Genomic DNA, 22,111 nt, shown 5'->3' with positions numbered 1-22,111 from the left:
CGGCAGAGTTTTTGAATTAGCTTTTGAATTAAACAAGTATCTTCTCAGTAAATGTGTACATTTGCCAACAGAATGCAAACTTATTCTCATTGCTGAAACACAGGACAGTGGCCACGCCGAGTCCAATTAAATATTGACCTCTGCCAAGAGCATACACAACTGTGAATGAACAAGACAGATTTCATGTTTTCTGTTCGTATTTTACCTTTTCTTTTAACGGATTCCCAATCCATATTGAATCCTATTTTGTTGTACACTGGTCCTGAGCTAGTGAGCTGCCTTATATAACCTTCTGGGAACCATTTGCTTAATGCGTGTACAGAGACATGTAGTGGCCTTTCCCGAATGACCACCTGCATGCTTTTTTAGAAACATCTGATCTGAGGAACGGCGTTGGGTTAATCACATTCTGTCGGCCAATCACAAGTAGCGGTGATGTCCTTCTCAATTGCCTCTACAGGTGTAGCATAACATGAGAGATAACAGAGTCATTACTAAAATGGAAGATTCTGCAATAAATAATATACGACAGCTCTTGACCTAATTGTAGTCTTATGTGGGGTAATAATAGAGAATCATATATTTGGGCAGAACTGGGCTAATATGCTCAGAGATTTAATATAATAAGCTATAATAGGCTGGTTATACAAGGCAAGTCATATAAGTTTCAGTATAATGGACCCTAAAGGAAAGGGCCAAAGCGAATGAAGCCATCACACTCGGTAGATGTGCGCTGCGGGCTTATAAAATACTTCTTCCTAGCACTAAAACATCATCTTTTATAATTCCTGTGCACATTGACCCCATTCTTGAGTTCAGAACACTGATATCCAGACACCTGCTAAGCTGTTTCATGCTTTATTACATCCAAACCAGAGTCTTACAAACCTGGGCTATGCAACAACCACCAGAAATTGCTTTAAATTACCCGCTCTCATACTGACCCCTCTATTATATACACTCACACACATGAATTGTAAGTCTTATCTAACAAATGGCCTCTTCACGTCACTGGAGTTTGAGGGCCGGAGGAAGTGGGTTAATAGGATGCAGGCTGGAAGGCGATGCAAGCCCACACTCTGAAGTGTGCACAGAGGTCTATGGCCAGGCACAGACGAAATCAGATAAAGTGTTTTAATTTTAAACCCTACTTAAAAATCATTTATTCACACTCATGTCGTTCAAAACTTGTACATGACACTTTCTTTGTGGAACACAAAAGAAGATATTTTGAGAAATGTCTGTGATTTTGTTTCCATACTATGGTCAGTCAGGTAGTCAGTGTCGGTTACCAAAGTTCTTCAAAATATATTTTGTGTTTTGCAGATGAAAGTCATTCAGGTTAAAAAAGAAGTGAGGACCTTTAAGAGGGCTTCGTCCCCTTAATTTAGTTTTCTTTAAAGGAACAGTACGCCGTAATTTTCACCACACCCGCTGTGAATTTTCTTTTTGGAAAAATGGATGTGTAACAGATGTGACAAAAAAGATGCAACATACTTTAGACAACTTAGTAGGATTTCTGTAAATTAAAATGTACAAACCAGGAGCAATAATACCCAACAAATAGACAAGGGATGGCTCATTAGCCCATTTATGAGAAATATGGACTGTTATGGATGTAACAATTCTATTGTGGATGTGACAACTCACTTACCTGACTATGAAAAAATGATTTTAAACCCCAAGAATGCTTCACCCCAAGAAGAGACATTTCAGGTGGTTATTAAAAAAATAATGTCAACATATGACCGAACAGTATGGAGAAAACCTTTCTTAATACCATCTTAGACATTTGCATGGGATTGCCCAAATCACAAACTTCAAGGACTTCCTGAGCCAGCCAAGCAACTGCAATTGAAAAAGTTTTACTATTTATAATTATTAAACTTCATGGTCTATTGAGCCATTATTAAATCTGCTTTTAATAAACATCAGACTTTTCATAGAAAGTTATTTTAACCAATGCATGTACATAACACAATACAATGCCAAACTAATAACGGGCATTCATATTTATCCATTAGTCAGATTTTAGCTGAAGGGGCCATCAGCACATTCAGGTTATACAGTATATATTATCGTTATGCACATTCTTTGATGATCAAACCCATGACCTTGTTGCTGTTAGCGCCATGGTCTACAAAGCGACAGAAAATAATAAAACATCTGCAATCTCCATTTATCCAGTGCGAGGGTATTCTGTTCAAGGATTCTACATGTTTAGACAGAGTTGAGTGTGTCTGACATATCAATGACAGTGGTTGCTATAGTAAGGACATAGACTGTAACATTATGCCAAATTAAGATTACTGTATGTACAGAGCTCCACTACATTCAGGGCTATTTTATTTGTTTATAACATTTTTATAACCCAATTCATAACCCAAGAATGTGATATACAATATTGCACAGTTTTAACGTGCCATTATTAACCATGACACCCACAGGCCAAATATGGTTATGATAATGAATTTACTGGGAAATGTACATGTATACTGCAAAAAAGCAGCATGATGATACAGTACATACATGCCTGTATAATTTAGTCTGTAGGAAGCCACAAATAGAAACCACAAAAAATGTAGAAAACAATTAATTGTGTGACTTTGTTTTGAAAAAGGCATAACTAGCCCCTTATACATTCCACCATTTTTAAGGGACAGACATTTGTAGTGGTCTCTAAAATCAGAGTAGGCATTATCAAGTGCACTTATTTAGTCTCTTGATGCACTGCAATACAATATACACTCACAGCTAGTCGCTAGTGCAATCTACTTTTATGCCATCATTCCTGCATCTCGCCAGATGAAACAGCCCTTCCGGCACTTTCAGCGTCCAAATTCTGTCCAAAACTCTTCATTCAGTACTTTGAGTGGACTACATTAGTTAAGGACTGTAAGAAACAGTGGATGCGGGAAAAAGTGCAGTTTTGGACAAAGCCTGGGATTAGGCAATTTCTATAACAAGTTCCTGGGTTTTTCTGGCGCCAACAGTCTGAAAGCATCTAGTTTCGAAATTACTTGTAAATTTTGTGGAATCTGAGATGAGCCATTAAAAGAGCACATGGCATGCCTGCTCAGTGAAATGACCTGATTTGTTACAGATAAATTCATCTGTGAAAATAAATTTTTAAAAGGTACAACAATATTTCCTCAATTACAAATAATATGGAATAATTTCGTAACCCTACATTGTTTTTCCCACAGCAGTCTGTTAAATAAATGTGAGTATGATGTAGATATTGTCATGATTCTCGAGTGGTGAGACAAGGACAGAGGACCCAGGTGCAGACATATATTTAATTAATAATAAAAAAGACCCACGTGGGGGTAACATAAGAAAACAATGAACCAGCACAAGACAGAAGACACGGACAGGATAGCCGGCAGACACGGACAGGATGCACTGGGTTGGAATGGACGCATACACCGGGCTGGAATGGCCGCATGCACCGGACGGGAATGCCCAGCTCCACCGACCTGGAATGCCCGGCTGCACCGACCTGGAAAACCCAGCTGCACCGACCTGGAATGCCCGGCTGGGGATCTTTGGCGGCCACAGGATTCTGACGGTTTCGATGTGGAGGGAAGACCGGCGGTCTCGACCCTGGAAGGCAGTCTGGCGGCCTCGGCCCTGGAGGGAAGACCGGCGGTTTCGACCCTGGAGGGAAGACCGGCGGTCTCAACCCTGGAAGGTAGTCCGGCAGCCCCGACTCAGGAAGGGAACGCAGCGGCTTCGACCGCTGCCGCATTGATCCCTCTGTCTGCTGGGTCCGATTTTGGGTGGTGAGACAAGGACAGAGGACCCAGGTGCAGACAGCGGGTAAGGGGTTAACATATATTTAATAAATAATAAAACAAAGACCCACGTGGGGGTAACATAACAAAACATGACATGGGTACACTAACAAGACAGGACTAAAACTACCTACACTTAAACAGGACTAAAATAATCTATAAACATGAACATCAAAACTACAATAGACTAGACTAACAAGACACGTGAACTCACCACACAAACCACAATGAACCAGCACAAGACAGAAGACACAAGGGCATTAAATAAGGAAGCAAATCAAGAGGGGAACAGGTGAAGGGCAGTAATCAATAACGAGGTAACGAGAGGATGGGAACAGAGATGACACCGGAGAGAGTGTACGGAAGGCCATAACAACAATAATTGCCTCTCTCCACATTAAACATGAGGTTCTGTCATGATCCTGCCACTAAACCAAGAGAAACATGATATGATGCGGCAGAATCATGACAGATCTGGCCAAGCACATTTGTATACAGAGTTTTAATAAAGCTTGTAATATGGTGCTTGATGTCTAAAGAGCTAAGAAGAACACTGGACGATATTTCAGTTAGAAAGACACAAGTGTGCAGGTTGAAGCACTGGTGAAGGAGAGATATTAAAGATCTTTGAAGTGTGCCATGAGTTGGCGTACTGCATACGTAGTTCTTCCTGAGCAAATGTGGTTAGAAACATGTGAGGGGGCTTGGAAACATTAATAGGGAGAGAGTGCCCGGCGCATGTGTGTTGACGTGGAAGAGTTGAAGACGTCTTAATAGCTTTTTCCCTTTTGGTCGCTGGGATTTATTGGCACAAGAGGCTTTAAACTTGCATCGTTATGAGTGGAAACAAAAGAAAATAAGCTGCAAAGCATGGAAAACATTCAATAATGCATTCCTTTTCCCTTATACATTGTAGAGATCACAGATGGGTTCCAAAACCAATTTCCTTTCCAATGGATTTTTTTATGATTAGCTGTATGGAGGGAGGGACAGTATTTTTTATTAATATTTTTGACAAATAAACAAATACTGATAACAAATACTAAAAATTATAATAAGGACTCTAATGATATATAGCAAAAGAGTAAAAATCACAAAATATGGAAATAACCGTTTTTAGAAGGACAGCAGCGATATAAAAAAAACATCCAATAAATTCCTTAAAAGTTGAGGGGCATACAGGGGCCTCTTGGGCGAACCTTGGCCCAAGAAAGCAGCCAAAGTTCCCGGACCTTCAGTATGATTTCTATGCGAGACTACACATAGTCTAACGTGTCTCTCTGCATATGAGTAAGCCTCTTTACATAATGTGAATAGAAAGTCGGTCGCTGTTACATTTGTATTCTGTCACTATACACCTACAGTACATACTGCCCAAATCAAGAAAGAATTGTATATAAGCTGTTGCTGGTCCAGCTGGTGTATCAAACCCCAAAACTGGATTTTCCTAAACCCAAAATATGATGGTAACCGGCTGTACTGCCCTTTTCACCACAGTTAATGATTCATGTTATCATAGAGACAGAAAAAAATCTGAGAGGGTGAATGGGCTCCACATGTCAGAAATTCACTTTACGAAAAGTTAGCAACCAGCCCCTTTCCTCTGTGACGCACAAGAGCCCACGATACACTATTTGATCAATTTTAGACCTGAACAGTAAAACGAGACAGAAAGAAACACACACAGAGACACAGAGAGTGGCGAACAGTTAAAAGGTTTATAGTTTAAGAGACCATAGGACACTAACTTGCTCCATCAGTGGTTGCCTAGCAACCGAACAAGCCAGTCATCAGCAGATTGGTCACTGTTGTCAAGGTGACCGCATGCAGACCCACTCCAACTTTTTAAAGTCTGTTAGGGAAAGCTGTCTGAAAGCTCTCCACCACAACATAAATAAACTAACACATTGTCTAGACCTTAAGCTGCAGCATTGTTCACCATACCGTCACAGCTGCGTCAATTCAGCAAAAAAAAACAGATCACTTGAATTATTTATGTTTACGTCGTTTGTAATATTACTCACATTTAACTATCATCAGGAGACTCTTCCTTTGCTATTAAAGAGGTTTATCAACCTGCGAGACACTCACACGTGTGTTATTTAGATGGGATATATCCAGAAATAGCAGCATATTGCTGCTGAGAAATCTGTTTCTGCAAAAAAATTGCTGTTTGTCTCAGACAGTATCGCCTCGCTCTCTCTGTAACAGTTACGACGTTTGACAGGTCCATGGAGGGATGGAAATTAATGTACTGGGGATTTTGTGACCACAGTGTGGTTTACTAATGAGCACATAGGCAAGTTATCCGGAAACACCTGGGGAGTGCAGCAAGACACCGTTGCATGTGTCACCATGATCAAACAGGAATTTATTAGCTTTTTTTATTTTTAACTTCAGAGATTAATCTGACTCTCTAAAATAATAGTCTAGGGTTTTATGTCTCTACGCTTTATTGCTCTCTGAACTCTCTGTAATTCGCTTTGAATAAAAGCGTCGGTCTGAATGACTAAATGTATATGTAAATGTCTGAAATCAGTCATGTAGTATATATATTATTGTGATGTGCTATTTTATACAGTGCAATGGGGTCAAAAAGTCTACATTGGAAATCTGAAATTTAAAACCATTATAGTAAAGAAGAGAAGAAATGTTATGAAAAATAAATATTACGATTTTGCACTTGGTGTCTAATCAGATGGTTTTTTGGCAAACTTCTGGCGCCATCAACCATGTTTCTTTCTCACGCAAACTTTTAGGATAATAATAAAATAAATCATAATAATTTTTTACTAATGGAATTAGTACATGAATGACAAGGTTATGCAGAAGGCAGACTCACATTAAAGCCAGGCTCAGGTAGTTAGCAGTGCTGCCCCAGTACATAGGGTTGTCCATCACGTTAAAAGGAAACCCGGTTACCTTGTGATCCATCAGAATGCCAAAGTAGTCCCCTGTTTAAAGAAAGAAAATAAATGGTCAATATTGTCACAGACAAAATCTGTTTCAAGAAATGGTCTAAATCCAAGAATCCAGCTACATTATTTCACCCAAAATATTTAATTCTGTCATTACTTACTGACTCTCAAGTTTATTGATTCTGTTGAACACAAATGAAGATATTTGGAATACTGTTTGTAACCAAACAGGTTTGACTACCATACTAGTATTTTTTTTCGTACTATGAAAGTCAATAGTGCCCAGAACAACAAACCTTATACAAGTTTGGAACAACTTGAGGGGGAGAAAAGGATGAAAGAATTTTTATTTTTGGGAATGATCTGTCATTAAGAGTCCAAGCTCTAGCTGAGTCTGGTGTTGAACTTCATGGGTTGTGTCTTTTCTAAAAATGTGCTGCCCTGAATCCTGTCCACTCAGTGGGCAGATTCTATTTTAAAGTGAGCATCACTATGCCCAACACACTTTGTAGGCTGGTGTAAGTACAGGTTATCCCGTAACTAGTCGCCATATGCGTTATATCACAACGCATCTAAATACTAGTCATGAGATGTGCCAGCATGCTCTGCTACATGTGAATTTACAGTCTTAAAAATAAAGGTGCTTTACGATGCCATATAATAAAATTTTTGGTCTAAATGGTTCCATAAAGAACCTTTAAAATCTCAGATTATGAAAAGGCAAATAAAGAGATGGTTCTTTAAAGAAACATTGACTGAATGGTTCTTTGTGGAACCATAAATTCTTCTTCTATGGCATCACAGTAAAAACCTTATTTTAAAGAGTATACCTTCCTGGAATGTTTACATGAATATGGAATGATAGGACCACAAAACAAACATAAAATATAAAAAAATATATACAAATGTATAATTTCACTTAAGTAGACATGCATTAACCCATAAAAGTATGAGTTATTTTATGACGGAGCCACAAAAACGTGGACCCCTTCAATGCCATTACAAAGCTAGGAAAAGACAGGATATTTCCTATAACTCAGATTGTGTTAGATTGGAGGAAAGTAAGTCATACAAACATCTAGGATGGCATGAGGGATTTTCAATTCCTTTTACTACTGAACACATGTAATTATTTTCCATTATACTCTCTTACATTGCAAAATCCGATGCAACCTGATACAGACAAGACACAGCCTTCAAAATTCTATCATGTTTCTTTAGAACAAGGCTGGATTTAAGCCCCTGATAGATTTCCAAGAAAAGCATGGATCATCCCTGCTTCCAGCAAATCATTATATGCAAATTCAATGGCTTAATTAAAAATTATTATTCAATTTACATTGCACCAGTAATACAGTATATAAGACTTCAGATATGCCCAATTTAGATTGTAGTGTAAAAATTGTAGTGAGATCTGAAATCTCTTTCAGGGTATTGGGACTGATTCTTACTAAAAACACTTGGATTGAAGTAAACAAAGTTCAGAGCTAATCTAGTGTTTGTTGATCCTAGTTTTATCTTAATTCAAATTGCATTGCAAAATATAATTTTAGACAGAGATTAAAAAATCGTGGCTTAGAATTTAGAATTCTTAATTAGAATTTTAACCTGTATTTCAACCATCATATGTGATTAATTTTGTCGGCTATGATGGGTTTGCCGGTGTAACTAAACAGCAACAGCATGTAAGAAAACATAATTTTGCTAATTAAAACCTTTCTCTGGATAATTTGTTGATGAGTCTGATCATCCATAAACACATTTCACAAGCCTTGAGGGATACGACAGCATATGAATATGACAGTTGAGCTGCATCTTTATCCTAAAGCTCTCGAATGGAGCAGAAATAAGAGAAAAGAGTGCAATACGGGAATCACGAGAAGGTGGATGGCCTCGGTAGGCGACTACGTTTCTGCAATTTACAATTTAGACAGGGCGCCCACAATACTGTTGTCCCTGGTTACTGGTGCCTCTAAAATACTATTCTCACGGGTGTCAATAAAATCCGTGCTTGTATGTATTGGATAAGAAAGCAGGGCATCTTGAACTTGACGCTTCACAGCCGACCACCCTATCAAACCGCCCTCACTCGTGCTGAGGTGTTTTATTTATTTTCATTTTTATTTACAATAAACACATCACTGAAGCATGACATGATGCTTATGTATCTGTTTCTGATCATTTTCCTGCACATTTTTATTATAGATTTGTTTTTTATTATTTAGAACTCCTCAGTACTAAATTTAAAGTGAATCTTTAACTGAGAGATAAATCAGAGTTTAAAATAACTAATCTAGGTTAACTATACAATTAAAACCTGTATTTTAAACAAGGTTTACAGTTTGGTACGACAGCATTAATAAATAAACCTTGATTTAATCTAGATTTAAGCCTTATCCTTGTTGGTGTAACCCACCTTTAGTGTTTGTCAAGCTTGAAAACATGGTATCACTGTTACATTGCGCTCTAACACGCAAGTTGCAAGATGTATTCTAATGACATGCTCTTTAGGAAACTAATACCGATTAAAAATCACATTGAATCATTGTAGCATGCCAGCAAAAATAATGTAGCCTAGACATTGCATTCCCTCCATGATATGTGCTCCTTCTAGGTCAACCAACATAAAGCCCTGTTTGATTTAGTGATCTAGTTCCGAAATCCCTGCACCTACCTTCAAAGAAGTAGAGCACCCTTGAGTCATCGGAGCCTATGTAACCACCCTTTGCCATATCTGGGTTTTAACCCTCCTTCTTTCTCTCTCTGACCCAGTTTAGGACAAAGGTCTGACGGTAACATGCACCTGGTTGTTCGAGCTCCTAGCGGTTCTTTTATTTGTGTTTCGAGACATTCATTATATATCTCTGTTATATAAGCTCCTACACTAGGAGCCTCCGATGGCTCAGGGTGGAGGAGAGAACTTGCAAATTAAATTCTCACCGGTTCTGAATGAAAAATGGGCAATTCATTCACAAGTCCAAAGCAATACTAACCCGATTACAGAGTAAATAGTGAATGTAATAGCTCAGCAAGTGGACAATTGTTTTGTTCTTTTTGTTTGTTGGAACAGTCATTTGTTTCTTTGTTTGTTCAACTTGAGGGTCACTGTATAATTATGCAATTCGCCTATTTCACAGTATGGCAGGAAGTAGGGAATTTTTTTCCTGTCGCACTGCTGCCCTAGCCATTCATTCATTGATTCAGCTTGTTTTCTCAAAGCATTCATTTTATTTTACAAAAACAATAGTAGCATACGTTGTCCGATTTTTTCTTGGTTTACTGGGAGATGTAATAAACATTACAAAAACATTGTTTTTTGAGCGATTTATTTATTATCAAGGTGTGATATATGTTTGACAAATCAGCATAAAGGGAGCGCTACATGCCTAACTGTTTCTAGTCTCCGCAACTGTTCTGTGAAGTGAACGGAGCTAGAGCATTGACCTGACAAGCGTTTACCCTACTTCCAGTTTGTACATGTCACGCTGTGAAATAGGTCTATTGCACGGACAGGAAGCATCTTTATTCACAGACAGCTATTCAGAAGTAGTTGTTGGGGAAACAAAATGGAGAGGTGTTTTTACAGAATGTACTACTACTAAATCTTCTCCTATCACTGTTATGCTGATGACACCCAGATTTACATCTCATTTCACCCAGACAATACCAATGTAGCAGCTAGAAGACATCTCAGCTTGGATGAAAGAGCATCGCTTCCAGCTGAACCCTGCCAAGACAGAGCTACTTGTATTTCCGGCACACCAGTGCAACAGGATCTCACAATCCAATTTGACAATACCACAAATCATTCCTTTCCAACAGCCATGACCATCGGAGTCATATTTGATGACCAGCTGTCCTTCAATGATCACAATGCCGATATGCCTTATTCAAGATTCGAAAGGTTAGACCCTATCTCCCTATCTCCAGGCCCTTGTAATCCCAAAGTTGGACTACTGCAATGCTCTCCGAGCTGGTCTTCCTGCAAAGGCAAAATCACACCAATTCGGCTGGGTCAGAATTCAGCAGCATGCCCTGTCTTCCAACAGCCCAAAAGAGCTCATGTGACACCCCTTTCCATCTCTCTCCACTGGCTACCGGCAGAAGCCCGGTTCAGATTCAAGTCACTGATTTTTGCCTACAGGACTATCACTGGATCTGCACCAGCATACTTTCACACCATCCTACACCCCATCAGCAAACGAGCCGCGTCTTGTATTGTCTTCTCAAAAGGGCAGTGAATTGCTTTCCTGCTAATTCTCCTTCACAACTCCTTCCTTACTCTTCTTTACTCAGTCACGTCAACCACATCTCTCACAACATTAGGAAAATTACTTAAAACCCATCGCTTCTGGGAATATTTGATAGACAATTGAGAAGAAAACTAAAACTCCAACTCACTTTATTGCTCCCTGAATTCTCTGTAAGTCCCTTTGGAAAAAAAACTCTGCTAAATGACTAAATGTAAATGTACTAAAATGTGTTTAAAAAGTGATTTTAAGAGCTTAAATTAGAATGGTTAATAACCACAGAGTGTGTTTGTAAAACTAAAGACCAAAAATACTGTATAAATATAAAGCCTGAAGAAAACATAAATTTTACTTAAAAATAAAGAGTAATTCATTTAATCAATTCATAATAAAGGACTTTTTAGGATTGGGGTACAATCCCCCAAAAGGGACATTTTTATCCTTTTTAAAAGCACCAGTAAGATCTTCGTAAAACCGAAACATGGTGCTATTCTAAGTTCTCTTCTTTGAGCAGTCTGTGTCTAGTGCTCAGTCTCTATTGGTCAGACACAGGTGTTAGATAAAGGAAGTGCTTCCCACACTGAAGGCACAGCGTGGTCATTATAGGTCGGGGTTTAGAGGTGTGAATAAAGACAATCACGAAACGTGTTAGCAGGTCCTGCCTCGCAGAACATTAAGTGCCTTTAAGATGTGTGTTGGATTAGAATTGTTAAATCCAGGCAGATCTAGAACTTCATGAGCTTCTACATGAGCTAGATGAACACCCTGAAGGGGTATCATAGGATTGACAAGTGAAATATGACTCTATTCTTTCAAATAAGAACTATTCATTAATAACTTATCAATTCTGTATGTATGTACTTGTATCTACAGTATGTATGTTGTTGTATGTACAGTATGTTTGTAATTTGTATGCATGTAATACTGAAATGATTGCACGCATTGGAGATTTATGCAACTGTTGCTTCCTTTTATATGACTTCCAATAGAGTTCCAAAAGAGAATTCCTAGCTTTTATCCACATTGTAGATTTCGAATGCTATGCAAATGGCATACATGAATGAAGTGAGAAATTTCGTTAAAACATATTAAATATGCCTGTATAGGTGCCGGTATACTTTATTTAGGAGAAGGCTGTTCTTAATTATATTTTGTCTGCAAACCCAAAGAGAGTGAAAGTATCTAAAATGCTGTAAAAACAAAAAATTCTGATGAAAATAATTCTTTATCATCACCTAAATTAATCTTTCTCATAGATTTATAATGAACATAAACACAAAAGGTAATGTCAAGATGATCATGTATACAATAACACAGTGAATTTGTGACATTATCTTTATAATTACTTAATCCCATATGTTTTCATTTATTCATCACCTGCCAAACTTTAACTATCAGCTGTGGTTTACTATAATCACTGCCAGTATCATTCACAAAGTTAAAACAAAAATTCTGGCACAATGTACTGTACATAAATAATAATGCTTTGTTATTACTGCCCACAATAACTCTTTGTCAGTCCTATTCAGGATTCTTTTCATGTCCCACGAAGAGCAGCAGTGACATATGTAATACAGAAGTTTATATTAATAAGTTTCATTTACCCAGGAAGGTGCCAGTAAAACCCAAGGCCAGGAAACTGCTGATAACAAACAAAGAACCTATAGCCATAAGAGCTGCTCCTGAAAAGTACACCAGTGCATTATCCAGTGCCTCCCAGCGTGGTTGTCCCTTCATGGCAACTGTAATACTGAAAGAGAGAGATATGAAAATGATTGAGTGCGCATCACTAAAAACTTTTGATTCCAAATATAACAATCTAGCCTGCATTTGTCTTGTCACGCAATACATAACAGTTATCTGAAAAAAGACCCCATTTCCGACTACTTCCGACCGTAGGTACACCTGTATTGTGGTCTCTGTTTGAATTATTAGAAGAGATACAAGAAAATATATTTGTGTCAAAGAAAAAGTGGGTCAGGGTGACAACCTGGATTTTCACAGATATTGACAGGCCACAAGACCCATCTGATATGACTGTGTAATTAGAGGCGTTTGCTTGGCTTATGTATGACACAGATGGGAAGCAGGCTGCTTCAATTTATTTTTTCACTGGGTTTTTTGTCAGACAGACTCATGTAAAGGCACCAATCAGGATGTGATGCACCAGTCCCTAAAGCAGACAAAACTTGTCTGCAAGGAAATTATATTCCCAATCAAGTACTTGCAAAACATACTTACGGCAACACTTACGGCATAATGGAAATTGAGGAAGGCTACTTGCTTTTGGGTAAAGCAAAAACTGGTTTATATGGACATCATTTTTATTCTGTTAAAGTCACAGAATTGATTGACAATTAGCATACAGTTTAGATTGTCTGTATGGTTCTGCTCTGGGCCAACCCCCCTGCCCATCCATGCAGCCAGAATGAATAAGAGCAGGGAGAGCAGCGATAACCCCCCTTAGGGTAAACTGAACAGAACAAACAGATACCATTAGTTCTTAATGACATTCAAGTGTCATTAAATGACATTAAAAATCATTTAACATAATTGAGAGTTATGAAGAAGAATATCACAAAGTCGAGTCCTGGCTGCAAACGTCAGGTGGAGTTGGGGATGGTGGAGGGTAATTTGCTCCTGAACAATGTCATTAGCTTCTGATTGCTGACTGAAATGGAAGTCATATTTCTATAGGTAGATGTGGATCAGTTGACACGTGCTTGACTCACGTGACGTGCTTGATTATATGTCCAGAGGAAAATAATACAAATTCTATTTTCACACTTATTGGCATGCTTCTCTAAATTGTCAAATTACGGGGGGAAACACCTAAAGTTATTTTACATCTTTACACGATTATCTAAGATCTAATATTGCCCAGCCCTCTGTCCACTCCACAGATGCTAAGCAAGTAAAACCACTGGATAGCAACAAACGAACACTTTTAAGACTGTGAAGGACAAACCAGCCGACAAAAGGCTTCTGTCCTACTGCTCCAATTCCTACAAAACCCCCTGAATAGACAAGGACTGTTCACACAGATGCACTTCACGCTGACCTGTCCTTTAGCCTGAGGTAATTTTCACCGGTGGGGAAGTGTTTCCTAACAGTTCTGTCTTTCTAGTCAAGAAAAGAGCAATTATCCCCTGTACCTTTCTTCCTTTTTTGGTATTTTTGGATTTTACAACAAAACTGAAAACAAGTAATTTGGACTTAATTGGCTTCCAATATGCCTATGACAGCCACCTGGCTGTTCAGCCTGTACAGGAGCAGAGGAAAAGAAGTAAGGTTTGTAGAAGAAAGAAGGAAAGAGAGAAAGGTCAGTGTTATGTAGAGGACCATTGTGTTTATTTTTCTAGGTCTCTGGGTCATGGCTAATATATTGGTAACCTAAATAAATATTATAAAATATATAATGAAAGTAGTGGTCCCCTGGAGTTGTGTCACTGGTGTTACCTTTAACAAAAAAGCTCCTATCTTTAAATAAAAATCACACTGATGACATCACTTGACTTCCTTCTTCCAATTTCCTGGAGATCTATGAAGAGAAGCCAATGGTAAGTCCACTGTCTCTGTTCAATTATCAGCAATCTTCTCATTTATCTCATGATTTCATGTGAAGCTTTTAGTCAAAGTCACTGGTATGACCTCCTTTATTGTTTGGGAATTGTAAAAAACTAGAATACAAATGGATTAAACTACTTAATTTAGTGAGTATACAATGATTGACAACATGTGGTTTGATACCTTGCAGCAGCCATTTTTTTAAATGCAGTTTTCATGAAAATTGTCACTGCGGTGTTACTGTCACTGGTGTTACCTTCCTTATGGGTAACACCAGTGAAGATCAGTAACACCAGTGACTCCCTTTTATGTAGCAGAATTCAATGAAATTAAAGGATTGTAATTGCTTGTTTATAACTGGTGTTCAAATATTTTCATTGTTATAGCAAACACGTGGTTGCACAATTGAACTAACATCATTCAGTCACACTTTTAACAAACCTGATTAAAATAAATGAAACATAATCTCCTTATTAGTTAGATTATCATTCATTTTCTGTACCTCTGACTGCATGTACTGAATTAAAATATATATATATATTTCATAAACACCTTTAATATTGCTAAAAAAGTAAGGTAACACCAGTGACAAAAACAATTGTATGCTGTCTTTAAGTACATGCACACAAAAAAATATAAAAAATTAAGCTGTCATTTATGTGTACTCATAATGTCAAAGGGTAACCTAATAATGTGGTCTAAGTTTAAATGTTAGAAAAATAATTCAATTTTAAGACATCTTGCCATACCAAAAGTGGACGTTTCTGTAGAATGACCCTGCTACATTGTAATATGTGTTTATTCTAGTATATTATGAAAACAAATTATTAATGACAAACCTTGTATTATACCTCTGATGGAAGCGCACACATTTATGTCATGGTTCTGCCACTGTGTGTCAGGTTTTTCTAGTCTTAGGGCAGGATCATGACAGTAACATGTGTTTTGTGTGGAGAGAAACACATTATTGTCGGTCACGACATAATGTGCGTTCTCTCCGGTCTCGTCTTTGGCCCCGCCCCTCTCATTCTCTTGTTAGCTTGCTTTAAGTGTTTCCCCACACCAGCCTTGTTAATTATCCTTTGTTAGTCTCCCTATATATTGCCCTTGTGTTTGCTGTCTTGTGCTGAATTGTTTTGTATTACCTACATCTCTTCTTGTGGTCATGTTACCTTGCCCTTTTTGATCCCTTGCCTTGGACTGTTAATTATTATTTGGTCTTGTCATTTAGAAGTAAGTCTTGTAATCTGTGTTGTCGTTTTTGCCCCATTGCGGGAAGTATTTTGTTCTCGTTTGTATTTTAGTTTGTTACTGTATTACCCCATCGTGGGCTTTATTTTATAATTAAAAGTCGTCCGTGTATGCACTGCTGCCAGCGTTTGGGTTTTTCCCCTACTATATCGTGACAGAACAATTCAGCCAGAACCGAACCCAGCAGGCAGCGATGAACGCTGCATGGTCCCGTCAGCCTCATCTCATCTGCGGCATTCGCCAGGGGAACACAGACCTCAGGGAACTATTTAGACAGGTTCCTGGAAGCCGCAGGGAAGATGGTGGCAGGCGTGGATACCTTATACAGTACCACGTGTTTTCTGTTGAGAGAAAAATTGTCGGTCACGACATAACCCTAGGTGACTCTAAGCAACTTTTATTATGCATTTAGGAGAGTATTGAAACTAAATTCAAACATTCTACTTCTCATAGTTTTTTGCTCTTGGGGAAAGTATGGTAATATTCCAACTGGCCAATCAAATGTGTTATTTGACCTTTACTGACATTATTTTTATTTATTTGTATTGGAATTTCACGAGACAATATAAATACATATTTATTGAGATTACTGATTATCCCAATTTAGTGACTATAATTTATATAATAACCAATAATTTATTGTTTTTAGACCATTATTTTTGTGGGGAGCAACAAGGGACCTGGAAAATAGATGGGGTACTGGCCCAAAACAAGTTGAGAACTACTGATCTAATTGTAGAAGAAACAATTTATACGTATATGAAACAACGGTCATTAAGTCTCGTAAGCATTGAAAAGAGCAACCTCTGAAAACAACAAAGTACTGTACTGTTAGACCAAATACGAAGAGTAAACTGAAGATTCCTTATACTTAATTATTTTGGTGTTCAGCTTTAGTCTCCACTCACTTACTGTATGCTAACATCTACATAAAACTGAGAAAGACAAAGATTGTTTGAAGAGCTGTGAAGGACTTTATAAAGACAGAGAATGAACACGCATACAAAAATACCAACAGTATTGCTAAAGAATAACAAAACAGATCTTTTCACTTTCAGTATTTCACAGCATGATCGTGCAGTAATATTTTTAAGACGCCCACTACTACCGATTCCAATGCAGCTAAAGTTCTTCCAGTATGGACAAGAAGTTATTTTGTGACCTTTCAAAATTTCTTGTTGATCAATCTTTATTGCTTCGACTGAAAAGCAAGCAAGTAAATGTTTTGTTATTGAAGAGAGCAGGTCAGGTCAAACCCACACAGAAACTAGTAATACATGATTCCAGTGTCTGTGTCATGTCCCTCTTATCTTAATTAAAAAGCTATCAGAGGTCATAATATCCTGTACTTGCTGCTGACGTTCACATGCCTACAGTTTTGAGTAGGCACCGCTAAATGAACAGGCTTCTGGAACACTGCTGTTTCATTACCATGATGGAAAATGTCAAACTACAGCAGCTGTCAAGGTGGGGCAACCAGGCAGCCCGCCCAGGTAAATTGTAATCCCAGGAAGATAAAAATCTAATTCCACATATTTCCATTTTTGACAGGCATTTGTTATTGTTACTGATTTAACATATGAATATGAACATTTATCCATAATTCATATTTTATGTCTATCAACAGAAACAAATAGAATAAACGAAAAAACATTTACATTTATATTTACGCACCATAGGGAAAAAATACTACAAGAAGTGTCCTAACAATCTACACATTTTATAAGTACGAATCAAACCTATCAGTTAGCTACAGAAACACTACAAAGAAATGCCATTCAATCTCAGTTTTAAGCATAAAAATCCTGCATAAACAAGTTTCCGTGCAAATACAATTACAATACAATCTCTAGCTTCTATCGCAAACTTTTGGTCCAAGAATGTATGGATCTACCTAATATTCAATAAGAAGCACTTCTAGTACTGAGAAAGTCTTTGAAAATAGACTGCATATATGTGTAAGAAATACAGGTGGTAGAACAGAAGTCTTTATATCCTCACTCCATAAGGACACAGAGAAAGGAAACGCAATTTATATTAAGTGGACTTTTATCGATCATTTGGGGAATGTGCGTCAAAGCTTCATTTGCTCCCTTTTATTGAGAAATGTCTTGCCTGTCGGAGATGAGGCTGAGCTGGAGTCATAGTTACCACCCTGGTGATGGTAGTGGAGATGGAATAAATTAAAACAATGTCTCTCTATGTACACATCTTACACATAAATCTGCTTTGTAGTTTCTATGCAGCACACATTTTATTGATAAAACTAAATTAACTTTAGGCACAAAGGTTCATAACTGACATAATGAAGGTCAGTATATAAATTGGTTACATTTTCCGGTACAAACACTTTGCTTGTAAAGAAAAATGGGAAAAGATGTTGACTTCAGGTGGGCAGATGTAACTAAGGCCAAAGTAACAGTTGACCTCTAGAAACCAGAAGAGGGCCTCGAATTTTATATAAGGTAATACTCTCAATGGCGAGGATTGTAAGAAATATTAAATCACACAGCGCTGTCTGGAGACCTCTATAAAACATGGGAAAAATCACACAAATGCTATCTGAGCAAAATGAATAACAAGGTCGTGTTTAGGTTATTTTCAAATGCAACACAGCTTCAAAAAAAGCTCTACCTTGAACATACCCCCTAATATTTTTACTTCAACGCTTTGACATTTACAATTACTGGTTTTGTTTGATACATCTGTGTTCAATTTCATCTTGGAAGAAGCACTGGAGTCTAAAGATGGGACCAATATACATTACATCCATTAAAATTGACTTTAAAGTTCACTTGCTGTAGTTTTTAAAAAGTGACAAAAGCTTTTTACTCTTATTAAATCCATTGGCATCCAGTGGCATTAGGATTTAGAATTTAAATAAGTCTAATAATTGTATCACTATACCTAAATTTAGCATTAACAACAGCCATTCATCTGATGCTCAGAAGAAAAGTTTTTCATTCTACTCTAAAACAAAGCATCAGACAGATGGCTTTGTTTAACTCTCACAGTTATCTGAAACCCTCAGATCCTCAGAGATTCAGCTATGAATAGCTTTCATCCGCTGCCTATAAGTGCATCAATTCAGAGAGGATTTGCAAGCCATCACAGTGTAATGAGTCATACACAATAATAAAGACATTATTTATGCAATAATTGTTCACTAATGTAAATGTGATTATAAATGGAATGTGGCTAAATATAATAGGTGTTAATCTGTATGCTAAATAGCTGTCATCATTTACTCACCCTCAGATTGCTCCAAACCTGTATACATTTCTTTGTTCTTCTAAACACAAAGGAAGATATTTGGAAGAATATCAATAACTGAATAGATATCGTCCCCCATTGACATTTTTGGTGAACTATCACTTTAATGTCAATAAAAGCCCCTTATACTTGGAAGAGGCCACATATTAGGTGTTTTTGGGAGGTTAGAATGATCATGTGACTTACTTATGCCAGGTGACCTGTATACAAAACTCACCTTTGCCTTTGCAAAATATTCATTTTTCTAATTGCTTGAAAAACCACCTCATGCATGCATAATTCTTTGCAATTATGTGGGAGTTTTTGTGAAATTAACCTGTTACCATTGGGCGTATAATCACATCTTATTATCCACAATTGAAATTTGCGTAAAGCGGTAATGGAAATGCAGCCTAAGATAACATATACAAAGAAATCTGATTCTTCTTTACTCTATTCCAGAAAATGCTCCAGAATTCCAGAAGATCCTTTGATGGCAGGGACTAAAATAATGATTTGAACTTGAGCTTTCTTGTTTTAATGCACACTCTTCCTGCACTCATGTTTTTTTCTGACTGAAAATGCTGGATCTCAATCTTTCTTGTTTTAACCTTCACTCCCTCACATCCTTTCCCTTCCCACCTGCCTTTCTTCCCCTTCACATAATTTTGTGCTTCATTCATTTACTTTGTGTCCACTTCTTCCTTTTCTGAGTTCTTCATACAACCTTCATGTGCAAACACACATATATTATTCTATGCGTAGCAGTGACTACACACATGGCAACTGGCCATACAGCCTGCTCTGTCCACAATTCTGTCTTGTACTGAGATCTCAGCGACTCACAATTTCCTAAACAGGAAAACGATTGGAGTTTGCCAATCCGGCAGAGACTGGAATGGCAATTTCACATGTGGTTCAGACATGTTAGTGGCTTCATCCTCATGCAGAAAACACAGGATTGAACATTCAGGTCCACTTAAGAAACTAAATAAATATTACAGTTATTATTGCATTTTAGCACCAGGCACAAGCCTGGTCCTCATTTCTTATTATGATTTTGATTTCAGGCAGACTGATATAAGAAATGTGCATTAAGACAACCAATCAACTTGTAGCTTGCATTTTTACCGGCATTTGCCATTTTTGTGTGCAATATGCATCAGTTAAGTAGGTTAACCGAAACTGTGACTATGGTACAGTGGCTAAAGCTGACTGCATGCATTTCTGTTTAAGCTGTAATGGACAGATGGTATAAAAAGTAAAAAAAAAAGGCTCGGACACTAAAGAAAAGACTGACAGCAACTAAGCTCAGTGACATATTCAGCGTCTGTGTTCGCTGCAGTTCTACTGAGAACATATTCTTTCTCTCAGAAAGGGGTAGAAAATAGCACCAGCTTGTCTAACACACACACAGAGAGCTGCGGGCTGTCACATGCGATGTCGATGACACCAGTGACTGCAGCGGGGAGACTAAGGCTGCCATGGCAACGTCGACATACTCATGAGAATAAACGAAACAAAATAAGCTGGTGGTCGGATGATCACGTCAGGCACGCAGATGTCAGTGTTATTATCTATAAAATCTCAGAGTTAGATTAAAACCCAAAACGTGAATCAACCATTAATGAAAAAGGAACAAAATGGGATGACAACAGTTTTTAAGGTAATAAAAATATATCGGTTTACCAGGGTCAAATAGTGTAAAGGTAGAGAATTCGTGTTACCTGTGACTACGGTAAACGTTTAGAAGCAGAATGAGAATGCCGAGGGAATAACAGGCTGTATTCGGACCACCGAACAGTCGTGTCAGACCTCGTGTCCTATGTTCCCATCTGGCAATCTGAAATATGAACAAACACATCAGTCACAAATCCATTAAAAACTTTGATTCCAATGAGCACATGATTACTAGTCAAATGCATAGGCATGCCTATAATTTATTTAGGTTTTTTCGTTTCTAAATGCATTAATTTATACATTTATAGAGAAATTATTTAATAAAGAGTTTTCATGTGTTCTGGGAATTTAATTTTGTTGGTCTTTCAATGTTGAAATATACAATAGACGTGAATGGGTGCCGGCTCTATTAGGTTACCTACTTTCTTCGAAATAGCTTCTTTTGCGTTTTGCAGAAGAAAGTAAATCATACAGGTTTGAATAGACATGAGGGTGAATAAATGATGACAGAATTTCATCACGTGGTGAACTATAACTTCAAGATGTAAAGAACAACCCAATGCCTAACCAATGTTCCAACATATCCCCCCACCAAATACAGACTGAAAAACTTTTTGTAATGTTTGCAGTTTTATGTGAGCAATAGGCATATGTGACCAATCTGTCTGATGCAGGTTGTAATACAGAATACACACAAACAAGCACATGTCTAAGATATTATTTTCATCTCTTTTACATAATTGACCCGACCTTACCTATTTACAAAATGGGTAAAAAACAGACCCATTTCTGCCTTTGAAATCATTAATTCATTCATACTACAAAACACAACCCTTTCTATTACTCCTCCATTTCCAAGGCTCTCAGGTTGTTCATAAATGACGCTTCACTGTATGGATATTAATAGTCCATGCCTCTATATTGTGGACGGACAACAACCTGCTGGACGAGAAGCACTTAGCTGAATTAGACCACACCATCTCATCAGACACACGAACACAGTAACACTTCAGCTGTTCCCAGTTCAGCTTGGGTCACCGTCACCCTCTATAAAGCACATGTGGTATTATCAAAGTCTTGCGGCGTAAATAAGAACTTAAGACAGGACGACAGAGCCAGATGGTGGTTATTTACTGAAACAGCTGTACTGGCAAAGACTGAACTTCATGTTTTGCAAATTTGTACATCTGTAGGGCAGTTTGGGTGACAGAATCTGCGTAAATTAAAATAACCATGCTAATACTGAACATAATGTTTTACAAGATTCAATAAATGAAACAAAAAAACAAATGAAATAACTAATTCTAGAAGATATAACAAAGCAAACCCCCAAAGGCGTATTGCCTGAAGATGAAGAAAACGCACATATTATATACAGTAGTAGTACGTTATGACA

At 37.7% G+C, this 22,111-nt stretch overlaps 1 protein-coding gene across 6 annotated transcripts in view; it reads right to left on the bottom strand.

Moving 5' to 3' along the window:
• Positions 1–22,111, bottom strand: part of pemt (phosphatidylethanolamine N-methyltransferase) — a 60,054-nt gene that overhangs the window by 8,690 nt on the left and 29,253 nt on the right. For all 6 annotated transcript variants that reach the window (XM_079476954.1, XM_079476955.1, XM_079476956.1 and 3 more), the window contains 3 exons: positions 20,763–20,878; positions 12,570–12,715; positions 6,640–6,751 (listed from right to left, as the gene is read on the bottom strand). In XM_079476954.1, coding sequence (XP_079333080.1) covers positions 6,640–6,751; positions 12,570–12,715; positions 20,763–20,878 — 374 coding nt within the window. The remainder of the gene's footprint in view (positions 1–6,639; positions 6,752–12,569; positions 12,716–20,762; positions 20,879–22,111) is intronic.

The sequence above is a fragment of the Barbatula barbatula genome (assembly GCF_947034865.1).
Source record: "Barbatula barbatula genome assembly, chromosome: 16".
NCBI lineage: Eukaryota > Metazoa > Chordata > Actinopteri > Cypriniformes > Nemacheilidae > Barbatula > Barbatula barbatula.
Note: the sequence above shows the minus strand (reverse complement) of the source record. Positions and strands in the feature narration are given on the sequence as shown.